Source organism: Molothrus aeneus, chromosome 12 (genome assembly GCF_037042795.1).
Source record: "Molothrus aeneus isolate 106 chromosome 12, BPBGC_Maene_1.0, whole genome shotgun sequence".
In the NCBI taxonomy this organism is placed as follows: domain Eukaryota; kingdom Metazoa; phylum Chordata; class Aves; order Passeriformes; family Icteridae; genus Molothrus; species Molothrus aeneus.
The window spans coordinates 13,555,693-13,568,844 of NC_089657.1; the positions used below are offsets into that span (position 1 = coordinate 13,555,693).

A 13,152-nucleotide genomic window follows, 5' to 3' on the forward strand; every position below is an offset into this window, starting at 1 on the left:
ATTATGCAATTATCATGCAGAGATTAATATGACAGTCTGAACTGCTGGCTATGTGTTAAAAATACATTATATGCACATACACTTCATGCACATATACTTTATTTTCTGTACAATCTCAATGATTTACACTTGTGTCTCTGGGGTCATTTAATTTAGTACACAAAGGACTTGTGCAAGAAAACAAAAAGGCCAAAATCTTCCTTATATTCAAGAAGTTGAAGACATTTACAAGTTGGAGAAAACCCTTTTTTTACAAAGTATTAGCAAGACAATATCAGCAAAAGAAAATTTATTTAACAACCAATTCCTCCTCCCTTCCCTCCCCTGCAAATCATAGTTCTGATGTCAGTTTTGGATTTGTTGAAGTCACCCTTACCCACAAGATTAATCCCATTACTTAAGTAGAGTAAAACCAGCCTCTTGTCACAGCTTTAAGACCTGTACCTGTACCATGGAAAACTCACTTGTACACAGGAGCTACTGAGGATCTGATTTCTCACTGCTGGTAAACACCAGCAACCTCTTTACAGAACTTACACAGACACACATTTCAGACCAGAACATGAACATTGAGGAGTTATACTGACATGTTATCATGCCATGCAAGCCTTAGAAAAAGCTAAAATCTGAACCTATTCATTCTTACATTTTACCCATTTTGCACTGTATTGCAGAAGCTGAGGGGGAAAAGCAGGGGGGAAGGCAAACACACCCTGAAGTTAAAAGTTAAGGTAACATACAAAGTTCAAGCAAACTAAAAAAAAATATCTATTTAACTATTCTTTGCAACCCCAGACTGAAGACTACTTCTTTGAGGGGTTTCAAATTGCAAGTCACAGACAAATAGCCCAAAATCTCTGACACTTAAAGAATCTCATACTGAAAAAACAAATGTTTCTGTCCAGTGGGTTCAGATGTCAGCCATCACCTGTCTGCAACATTTTTCAAGTGGCTTGAGTGAAGTAAAACATGACAGATATCAAGAAATGATGGAAGAAAAATAGTATTAAAAAAAATAAAAATCCTGAGACACTCACAGCAATTATATTGAAGAAGTCATCATCTCCAAGGGTATCCAAAATAGATGAAACTGTCTGTTTGGCAATAGTCAGGCGAAGCCCTTTCATACTGCCACTGACATCCACTAAAATTACCACATCTTTTGGAGAAGTTGCTGCCTGGATATACCTGAGATGAAAGACAAAGCTTCTTTTAAATACTGAACTTTTTATCATTTCAAATTTCTTAAACACTGGCAGTCATCAATTGCCTACCACTTTCTGTTTCTGCAGTCAAATGCAATGACTCCATTCTCATCAGGTTCCCATTTAATTCCTGTTGCAAAAAAAAAAGAGGATAAAATATTAAATTTAATTTTCACAGTACCTGTGGAAAATGAATCTGTGGTATTGGGGCTAAGTGGCATTTAATGGAGTTTCATACTTTAATCTAACAGGCAGTGCCATCATAACATAGGAAATACTGGGGGGAAGAAAAGTCCCTAAAATAGGGCAACCAGAAATAATTTTTTTCCTCACTCCTCTTTAGCCCACTGTAAGGTAAAAACTCTTCAGGTCTACTATGTTCATTGCACTATTTTCACAAAATTCTTACCATTCTTGGTCTTTGGTGCTGGCAAGTTTATCACATCTTGCCAAGTCCTTTCCAGACCTTGAGCAGTTCTGGCCCATGGCTGGCTCCAGCAGCTGCCCTTACACTACCTGCTTCCCTCCCAGGTCATATTCTGAATTTTCACTCACATCACTATGAAGAGGTAACATCTTCTGGTTGTGGGTCAGAAGAAATATGAAAAAAAAAATCTCCAAGGAAAAAAAATATCAGGGAAACTCTTCCTGCTTTTTACACTCATTTTCTAGCACAAAACAAAAATAGCCTTGAAAACAAGGACTAATATTTGAAATATCATGGAGCTTGGGAGCTGAAGTATAATCTAAAACTAACACAGATGTAGTAGCCATTACTCTCAGCCACTTTCAGGTTTACAGGCTTATAGTGAACTTGCTTGAACTCAAGACTTAGAGAAACACGGGTTGCTAAACCACATTAGCCAAAGGAACAATACCCACTATGAGCCTGACTCTAAGTTACAAAAGCTGAGAATGAGTTTATTTAACCTCATAGTTCATTATAATGTGGTAAATTTGTATAGGATTAAACATAAAACTTAATAGGCAACAATATAGGTTTTAACCTATTTCGATAGAAATAATACAAGTGATGTGATTGCATTTTATTACAACTGGTGTGAAAATAAACTTTCAAACAAGTTTTTTTAATTTTTTTTAATGTAAATCTGCCAGGTTAAGTGGAAGTTTAAAAATAAAACAAATAATAATGAAGTCTTACTGTGTGCATTGATAGAGCACAGAATTCAAGCTTAGTTCTATATGAAGGCTCTAATCCTCTTGCTCTCCTTCTCACAGCCTATTTAGAAATTATTTTTCACATGTCTGTATATGTCTCTCTGAATAGACATTTTTATGAGTACATGAGTTATCATGAGGGTTTCACCTCCAAATAGAAATTGGTAGAAAAAACTCCACATTTTCAAAATGTTGATTGGAAATCTCTCTGAGAACTAGATGAAGTAAAATCAAACCTGCAAGAATCTGTGTCAGTCAGGATTTGTGACAATACTTAATGCAGCCATGGAATTCTTTATTGTATTTTAAGGACTTCTCTTCTTCCTACCTGGATATTGCCTGAAAAATCCTTTTGCACTTCCAAAGTACTGCCAGATGAGAGAAGGGTCACGATCAAAGTTATCAACAAACACCTTATTTAAAGATTCTGACCAATAAACTCCATTTACTATTGCTGGATCTGGAAAAAAAAAATAAAGAACACACACACAATGAAAAGTGATTTTGTTAAGTAGAATCCTATAAACTCTACCATCTTCAGCTTATTCAATACCCAAAAGTCTATTGACTGAAAACTGTTGCAAAACTGTTTTAGTTTCCTTTGTCAAGTAAGTGATCCAAAATAAATAATTCACTTAAAGAACAGAACAGAGAAACCTGGTACTCTTTTTTATATAAGTTAAAATTGCTCTTTAGAGCATCTATCTTGAACCACCACATTGCTTGTTCTGGAGAACATAAATAACTCCATCTAACTTAGATTATTTACTCAATGTACCTTCCCTAAATGCATAGAATGTCTCATAGCAACACTTTACTTTTTTAAACATTAAATTTGGTAATGTTCGAAAGTTTTCATGTTGGAACAGAAAGCAAAATACCTTTTATTTTGCACTTGAATATGCATAAAAACACATCTCATTACAAATACCACTAGTTGTTATTTGGAAAACACTGAACCCACATTCCACAACAATTACCCAATTAGTTTTTATTTCCATAGAAAGAGAACTACAAAGCAATTTCTGATGCTGAAACTGTTCTATTTAAGACAACCCTATCCATCAATCCCTAAGACTCCAGGCTGCTCGAGTGTGTCTTGAAGCTGCAGATTTGGTTCAACTGTGGGAAATGAGAAATCAATGAACATGTCATAGAAAGTTACTGGATTTCAAACTGTGAATTTTGAAAGGTGAAAAACAATTAAGATACAGGATATTCCCAGTTCAATCTTATGTGAAGTCAGCAGAATAGAAAGGAAAAAAACAGAACTGAAATCACAGATGCATTATTTAATTTGCAAAAGTGTGCATACATGAATACACAGTAACATTTGCTCAAGTATTTGAAATAAAGCAGCCATTAGCTTGCAAAATAATGTCACTGTTCTGATTTCAGAAGACTGCTTCAAATGTGATTTTAATGGAGTGGAAAAAAGGCAAATCTTCCCCTGCATTCATCAAGAAAAAACAGCAGAAAAATGGAAATGTCTCAGCTACACAAATTTGCATGTTGCTTTCACCTAAATATTTAGGTTTATATAGAAGAAATGCCAAAAAAGCAAGGTCAACAAAACAGATCTTACTTTTAAAACACATGGAGTGCAGTTACTTGTTTCTCTAGAAGATGACAAATCTGCCACACCAGACACATGTCAAACAAACTGATATCACTGGTCCAAGGGCACTAACTTCAGTCCTGCCTAGCTGGCAAAACCTTCATTGTCCAGTTTCCCAATCTGTAGTTACCACAAAAATGAACTGTGACCAAAACATCACAAATCAGCTCTCAAGACTGAGATCTATCATTGGTTTGTAAAATTATGCTCCTATGTCAGCATCCCAAAATATCAGCCCATTGTTCAACATTTAGACATTACCTGAGATGTGAAGCACTAAAGTGAGAATTCTATTCCTCAGTCCACAGGAATTTCCCAGTACCAGTTCAAACACTGATATTCTGATTCTGCTCCTGTACTTCATTTATAATGGAGTATCCAAATCACTAAAAATTGCAGTGGCACTGTTGACTCAGCATCACAATCCTGAGATAAGGCAATAAGTTTAATTCATCTTTGAAAAGAGCAACCAAGGTCACTGGGTTGGGTTTGGGTTTTGTTCTTTTACATTTCCTGGTGTTGCTAGAAAAGTCTGTTTAGAGGAAAAGACAAGACACCATTTCTCAAGCCTCTAGAGGGCTATAGGCTCTTTATATGCCCTGCAGTCATCAGGATTTGTGAAAAGCCAAACAAATCAAACAGAATAATTCTGTATTAATTTATATTCAAATAACCTGCAGTGCTTCTTAGAAACTTATGTTTGGATGTCATTCCAAGACTGCCCATTGTACCTTGGTATGTTACAGTTTTATCAGTTCATTGGATGTCTCCTCTCCTGGATTCCTCAGGGCCTAAATTTTAATGTCCTTTCCTAAGGAATCAGAGCTCTAATGCCACTCATGAGCAGAACCCTCTGCCTCCCACTCCAATGACAATTTTCTTCGAATTCTATATGCACTCCAGCTCTATAAGGTTATGGCACAACTTCAGTCATTTACCTCTTAAGTTCTCAACCGAAGTCTTTCCAGTAGCATATAAAAAAAATGTATTTGTATCTACAAAATACAGATATAAATCACTTTTTAAAAATTATATTGAAATATCCATGGATATTTTAGATTACTTTTTTTAGACCATCTGTGAAGAGCCACTTAACATGTTTATATATCTATGTTAGAGATTAGAGAACTCCATGGAAATAAAAATCAGGAAAATTTCCCTGAACGAGTCTGGTGGAGTCCATATTCTGCATTAGGCTGACAACACTAATCATCCAACTCCTGAACATTAACCCAGTGACTCTGAAACTAATAGACTTATTTTTTTAACTGGAAGGAGCATAAAGCAGGCATTTTAAATAAGAGGACATAATTAAAATGTGACCTATGCTCACTGTATTCCTTCCAAATGAAAGCTGGTGATAATTCCCTGCCTTCTCACACCCTGCATGTCTGTTATGCTGGCTGTTCCTTTTACAATATATCAAGTTACATTTTAGGCACCAACCACTTCAATAAAAGAAGCAAATAGGGCTACAATCATTTTTTTTTCCTTGTAATACAAGGAAGAGTGGTGTAGGGACAAATGTAGGCACAGAACAAAACAGCAGACCTGGAAGTCATGAGTGTCTGCTGGCTGCTGCACCTTCAGGCAGGGGATTTCACTCTGGATCTCTTTGTTCTGAACTTTATAACTCTGCTATGTGGGGGCATCTCTGTCCACATGCACCATCCCAAATACAGCTGCATTTCTGCCCTTATGTCTCATTAAATCATCCTCTAATAACCTGTATGTTAAACTTGTTCTAGGCAATTTCCAATTTTAGTAATTACACAAAGCTGTTTAAATTCCCCTAGTACTTCATTTAGAAACAGTATCCTTAAGTTTTTCAATTACTGGTGAGCATCATCTGCATCCCCCAGATAGTTAAATGTCAATGGTAGTAAATTAATCTGTGAGAATATTCAGAAATTTGGTGAGGAAGAAAAAAGCAAGATAAACCTTAATATAAATGCAAAATCATCAATGTGATGTTATGGGGCTCAAAGATAATAAATGGAAATACCTTTGCCCACTGTTCTTGAAATATGATTACTGCTTTTTCTTCCTGGCAGATAAAATACAATAAAATATTCCCTTTCCCATGTCTTTTAGATGAGCTGGTTTGCAATTATATGGGATTTTGCTCCACCATTGTTTGTGTAGATGTTACCTGTTTTTACTGACATTTAACATAAATCCAGCCTCCAGGAAAATAAGTACAGTGACACGAAACGGAAATGAGATTGCCAAAGAACAGTACAAATGCATGTAGCAATTAAGGGGCTGTCACAGATCCTGCTGGCCTGAAAAGGACTGAACAAAGGCAGGGAAGGGGCACAGGCTAAAAGATGTGCAAGAGCCAAAGGTAATGACTTTTTGTAATTTTCACAGAATCCAGAGTATGCAAAGTCTATAGAACAAAACTAATACCAACACAACCCGTTTTGCATTTCAATTATTGCAGCACGTTTTACAGAAAATAAGGGAAACCACTGAGGAACTCAGTACCTATGAAGAAAGTTCTCTTTCTTACCATATTCTGCTTTATTCTCAAGAAAAGATAAGTTTCTAAAGATCCTTAGTCTTTTCTCCCTATTCTATTCCTTTTGTGATATAATCATTACTTTTTTCTGGAAAGCTGTCAGAGATGCTGGCATTGGAAATGATCTTCCCTCCTGTAATATCTGATAACCTCAGCAGCAGCCCTAAACTGCAGAGCAGCTCTGTCCTACCACAGAGCAATACAAGCACAGCCTAAGGGCCCAAGCACTGGAAAAGGAATGCAAAATCCTGCACATTTCTGGCTCAGAGATAGCAACAATATTAGCTTAGTTTTTATGACATTGACAACATATTTAGTCTGGTCATATTTTAAAGAATAACAAAATCGCATACTTTGCTGGGACATATACCAACAATCTAATAAGTACCCTACTCAACACTAATATGAATGCTTTTCAGGGTGGTCCAGCAGACTCAAGAGCTGGGGCTGGATGCCAGTTTTGGCAACTGCCTTCACTTTTTTCTCTCTCTTCCCCTCTCTCTGACTCCAGGGTAACGTGGATGCATCAGCTCACAGACCAAAGCATCTGGCCATCTGCAGACATAAAAGAAGGTGTTTGTCCATTTTGCTTCATGTGCTGGGAACTGTTCACCAATGTCAGAAATCACACTCCCTCCTTGCAGGAATATGGGATGCTAAAGGCTTCCAGTACGTGACTGCATAAAGGCATAGCAGTGGGCATTTAGTGCCTTCATCTCCCAACATTGCCCTAATAACTTCACCCTCCTCCTTTGAAGTGGCAGCAGAAGAACTGGAGTTTGGCCAGATGTGTTTATTTTTATGCTGCTTCATGAGTGCATTTAGATGATGTTTTGTATTGTTTTGTGGTGGAGGGGGATAGTGTTCTTTGTTTGGGGGGGAGGTTTGTAATATTTTTTTAAATTAACGAGATGGACTGAGATTCAACTTTAGCTCATTTGAAAGCCAGAATTACAGCTGCAAACTCCTCACTAACAGCATTCTGGGATACAAATTCATTTCTGTCTCCTAAGGGCTTGCCTTCTCATGAGTTATGGAAAATGTCCTGCAGCAAATCAGTGGCAGTTTGAGCCCACTTCACCCATTTGGTGCTGGTCTGGCTGGACTTTGCTTAACTTCTCAGACATAACAGCTAAAAGCAAACAGTGTGGGGGCTGACCATTGGGCAGGTTAGAGCAAAGCTCTGGAAACAGCATGTAGGAACCAGCTATGAAAACTGAATATTAACTACTTCTTTAAATTAAAGGAGAAACTCAGAGCAGAAGTCAAGGGCATCCCAGAACAAAACAGAAAGAGTCTGCTTTACAAGAGTGTTGTCCCATGAACCAGGTATATGGGGCAGTGGACCTGCCTCTAACATGCCCCTAATAGATTGGATTGCCCAGCCAACAATTGTTTGGAGCTGAGAGCTAAAACCAAAAGCCAGTCATCCTGATAGATAAATTAATTCATGTTACTGCAGATAGGGTATTTCTGTATTTTCAGTGAAACATACTCATTTTCACACTTCTGCATGATACAAATTGAGGACTGTGAAAACGAAAGTGTAGTAAGAAAATACAACACCACATAACTATAAGATGCCATGATGTAAAGAGAAAGGGTGAACAACATGGAAAACCACTGATAGAAATGGTTTTCCAAGTGGAAAAGAGAAAACAAATTCTGAGAATGCAGGAATTAAGCAAATTGAACAGAGGCCTTATAACCATTGCATTTTTGTCACGGAAGCAAAATTAGTCATGAATGCTGCAAAAAAAAAGCCAGTTCTAACACACAGCAAGCAGAAATTTCTGCATAGTCTGATGGAAGAGTGGCCATCAGCAGCCAGGAAATTCAAACCTCTGGTAAGTGGCAGACAGGAAAAGTGTCACAACAAGCAACAGAGGAAGCCAGTGGAACACACTGCAAAGCAGGGGAAAAGAAAGCAAATGTGACTGCTGCTAAATCCAGCCAGCTGTACTGTAAAATAGCTAATGCACAACATAGCAAAAGGGACAATTTTATTCAGAGCTATTGTCAAAGTGATGAATGACAAAGGATGACAAAGTCATCCTTACAGAAATTTCTTGAGGACAGATCCATCCACCAGTCTTTAGAAAAGCCATTTGAAAGACAAGACCATGCAAACCTGTTAACTAGCACTTCACAAAAAATGTCCCATTCCTATTGCACAAACATTCAGAGACACAGAGTTCCAGGAGCAGGCTGACTTCATGGCACAGCACAGTGCAGCTGGGACCAGCAAATAATGCTTTGAAGGAGGTTCCAAAGTCGTCCTGTGTTTATCAACACATCATGCTCCTTGCATACAGCAAATGGAGGCATGAAAACCTTTAGAGAGAAATGTTTTAGCAGGTAAAATGCACCCCAGTTGCAGTGGGCTATAATAAACCTCTACTGCTCCATTTCTGGGAGCCTCAGCAGAGTGCAAATGTGCAATTATTGGATGTAACAGCACACTTATCTACTACCATGGCAAATCACCTCCTCTTATCCTCTCAAATCAACAGGGCCTTACTTCTCTTGTGCTTTTATAATCCTTGCCCCAAAGACTGTCCGAACAATTTGAGTAAAATGGAAGTTTTACTCATACAATATGAAAATGTTCAGCTGGTTATAAAGCCTATGAAGATAGTAATAAAAACACTGAGCAGATGTACAAATGTATCTTGGGATGAGTACATTACAAAATCCATTATGTATTCTTAAACACTATTTACTCCTTCAGGAATGTGCCAAATAAAAGCTGCGAGACACCTAAATAAACAAAGTATAGTGTAAAAATGTCTTTGTACGTTTTTAGCCAAACAATATTTTGAAACAGTTTATATTCTAGCCAAGCATACTAATGCTTAACCAGAAGAGCAAGCCTCCTTCTTCTTCACACAACACATACCCTGGAAAAATCAAAGGGTCTCTGTAACGTAGCAGCGTGGAGAAACAGATTATTACAGTATTCTAAAACAGTAGACAAAATGAATATGTATATTTAGATAAACTATTATTATTCCTTGTCAAATGTCAATCTTCTTCACTACATAGTAAAGTTGCAGTTCTTACTTTGCCAGACAACCATTTAATTAATGCATATTCACTCCTAAAGTTTTCAAAACCCCAAGATTATTGTCACTTTCTTGTCCTTAAAAGCAACAAGGAAGTAGGGGTGGCATCATGATTGACAGAGGCATGTCAGGTCAAAAGGCCTCTTAATAGTGTACCTGAGATAGTGCTCAGTGACAAACATGCACTGGCTCACATTTGTCAAGAGGCAAAGCCCAGCTCTGAGTAACTAAGCAACAGCTGTGGATCAGGAGAGGTGGAGAGCAGGGCTTTCTGGAGGAAATACTTCACGTTTCCATGCAGCCTGGATCTGACATCTAGTTGCCATGGTGATGAGGATGTATTAGAAACACACAGATTAGATCCACAGCCAGAGACAGACTAGAACACAGCAAAGATAAAGCATAGTACACATCTTGCATGGCCATGCAAAGCCAAAAGGCTTGCTGTAAAGAAAGAGGTTTGAGAGGAAAAAAAAAGTCTGTGAAGCTAAAAGCCCTTTTCAAGAACAAAGCAGCAGCCTGAGTAAATTCTGGGAATCATACTTGAGGCAGAATTTAAGCAAAACCAGATGGAAGCAGTAGAGAAGTCTGTGCATCTCTGTCCAACAGGCAACAAGAGTTAAAACAAAGAAATATGGGAAGATAGGACATTTTCTGCAACCTTGATTAAATCTGTTGGACTAAGAACCTCCTTTTAAATTGAACAATGTCCAGTGTTAGGAAGACAGTGAAAACACTGTCCTAGAGACCTTAAAATGTGAAGACAAACAATCCAGGGGAAGGGTTTCAAAACGTAAATATAGTGGTCCAGGACGGTATGCAACCATGAGTATTTAAATAACAGCTCCAGGATGTTGAATGTTCAGAAGCAAGGTCCATAAAATCACATACAACAGTGACAGACAAGATTTTATTTCTTAATTTCACACCTTACAGGAAAATGGTTTTGCATATGTGCTAGCTGCAGATTATAATCTTTCTGCATCACTTGAGAAATGATTTTTTTTGGGTCTAATATTCTAGAAAATAGGTAATCTCAATTTTGGCAGCCAGTTGGAAGGCATTGATAGGAAAGTATGACTGAATGATATTCATAGCTCCTTTTAAGTATCAAATTGAAAAAACCTTACTTAATCAAAAACTGGTTGTGGTTCATCACATTTCAATATCTTTTAGAGAAGGCACTATTACATGCAGCAGATTTTTTTCCTATGCAAGCAAAACTTTTGATTAGAGTCTGCATTTATTGACTTGTAGAGCATAAACTCATCTTTCAACATGCAGTGAGCATCATGCAATGGAAATGCCATTTGACACAGGTAATATTCTTTACCAGTCTCTAAATTGTTCAAGCAAAACTTAAATAATATTTGTGAAGTCTAAGGCAAAGATCTCCTTTTGCATTGTTTTCAGCATTCAAGAAGTAAATATGGTAAGCAGAAAAACACAGGCTACACCTGATGTCTTTTCTGTGAAAGACATGGAGGTCAGAATTATTCACAGTTGTCTTCTATTCATATTGTTTGTAAGTAATTTTAAAAGTATTGGTGATTATAAAGGTAGAAAGAGGCAAAGGATGGAAACAATTGGAAGAAAATGTCTTGCAATAGAATAAGAGATAAAGGATTTAAATTAAAAGATGGTAGGTTCAGAGTAGATATAAGGAAGAAATTGTTTACTCTGAAGTTGTGAGGCATTGGAACAGGTCAGTCAGAGCTGGTTGATGTCCCCTCCCTGGAAACACTCCAGGCCAGGCTCTGAGCACCACAATCAAAGTGAAGATGTCCCTGCTCTTTGCAGGGGAATTAGAGTACATCTCTTAAAGATCTCTTCCAACCCAAACTGCTGCACAATCTACAGTCCACAAAACAATAAAAGAGCACACAAATAATTGATTGCCAACTTTCCGCAACAGTAATAACAATAATCCTAGCAGAAAGCTTTTAAACAAAGGTTTAAGTCACATGATAAAATCTATACTTTCAACAGCCAATGAAATGATAGATGACAGAGACAAAGGGAAGCACAAAAGACAGTGCACATGTGCTGCAAAGAATCATGTCATGAGCAAAGCTGTAAGACAGAGAGATACAGCCTCTTTGTGCAAAACAGTATTGCAACCTTGTAAAAAAAAACATGGAAAGGAAGTGAATTGTGAAAATATGAGCAATTATAAGAATTGAGTTTAAATCCATAGGAAAATATTTATAGTCATCTTGTCCTCAAAACAAGTGAAGTCCAAATACACCTTAAGAGCTGTAAGATACTTTTTAATCACTTATTTTTATAAATCCATTCTTATGCAGAGTGATCATGGTTACAGAGTCAAAATGGTTGTTAATATTTGAATGTATTCCAAATGCATTGACATGGAATTAGTATTAGCATGGTATTAATTTAAGGAAGAAGAAATTTAGACTATTATTAATGAAGACTTCTTTATCTTTTTACTTATTATTGAACTTTAAAGTGTATTTTACAGTCATGAACCAATTTTAAAAAACTGGATGGATTAAAATGGATTTTACAGCTTGATTTACACAGTTTGAGATTCTCAGCAACATATTGTGTGCCTTATGTTTGTTAGTTGAGTTGACATAAACCATATCTCCTGTTGACAGAAACGCTTGAAAATATTCATGGACTTCAGCATCCATCAGTGAAAAACTCCGCAGTTATGGAAAGCACTGATAAAATTGCTTCCTGTACTTCAAAAACTCCACAACTGCAGCTCTATCACAGTATCAGGATGAGAAAAACAGACGGAAGGCAGTTAAGACAGACTTTTCTCTAAGTTAAAATTTATATTATGGCTTTTAGTTTTCAAAGCAGCAGATTAACTTCAGACTGTATAATTGATCATCAAATTTTATTTTCGGTCTTGATTCTGTCTACTCTGTCACTAAAGACAAAGCAGTAGAAGCACTAAGGCTTCTACTTCATTATCTAAATATATCAGGATAAATACCTGGCAATCTGTAATCCAGTGGAATATTTTTATTTTGGGCTTTGTTTTGTTTGGTTGGTTTTTTTCTTCTTTTAATCTCAATTGAAAAAAGGATTTGGAGCAAATAATTTTCACCTGATCATGCACAAACTGTTCTCTTTCCTGTAACATATGTGTATTTCCTAACTTAACAGAGAATGTAAAAATTGCAGAAGTAATTTACTGAGGCACCTGGCAGTTTATGATAGTAGAGATTTTATAAACTAACCGACCACCGGGCTGCTGATAGGTATTCACCAAAGACAGCCAATCTGATGAGAAAAATCCTCCCTAGTGCCAAAACTGCAAATAGCAGAATTCACAGACCACAGTCTAATGTCAGGGGTAGGAAGGAGAGAACCCCTACTAAGGCTCCTCCCCTCTCAAATACATTATACTAGGGAATAAAGATTTCATTACAAAATTCACAAAAACATGACACTGAACTCAAAATATAATTCTAAATCACATGGCAGTATTATGAAATATAACTTGCTAGATGATGTGAAAATTCACTCTTTTATAGTGGTAGACATGATGAAATGTCAGAAATAGTTGTAGGTAAATGCTGAGAA

At 36.9% G+C, this 13,152-nt stretch overlaps 1 protein-coding gene across 3 annotated transcripts in view; it reads right to left on the reverse strand.

Annotated features, from left to right (window-relative positions):
• CACNA2D3 (calcium voltage-gated channel auxiliary subunit alpha2delta 3) overlaps positions 1 to 13,152 on the reverse strand; it is a 388,352-nt gene that overhangs the window by 214,342 nt on the left and 160,858 nt on the right. For all 3 annotated transcript variants that reach the window (XR_010784371.1, XM_066557980.1, XM_066557979.1), the window contains exons 6-8: positions 2,713 to 2,844; positions 1,275 to 1,335; positions 1,038 to 1,188 (exon numbers count right to left, since the gene is read on the reverse strand). Coding sequence is in view for 2 of the 3 variants with exons in the window: in XM_066557980.1 (XP_066414077.1) it covers positions 1,038 to 1,188; positions 1,275 to 1,335; positions 2,713 to 2,844 (344 nt within the window). In the remaining variant the exon portion in view is untranslated. The remainder of the gene's footprint in view (positions 1 to 1,037; positions 1,189 to 1,274; positions 1,336 to 2,712; positions 2,845 to 13,152) is intronic.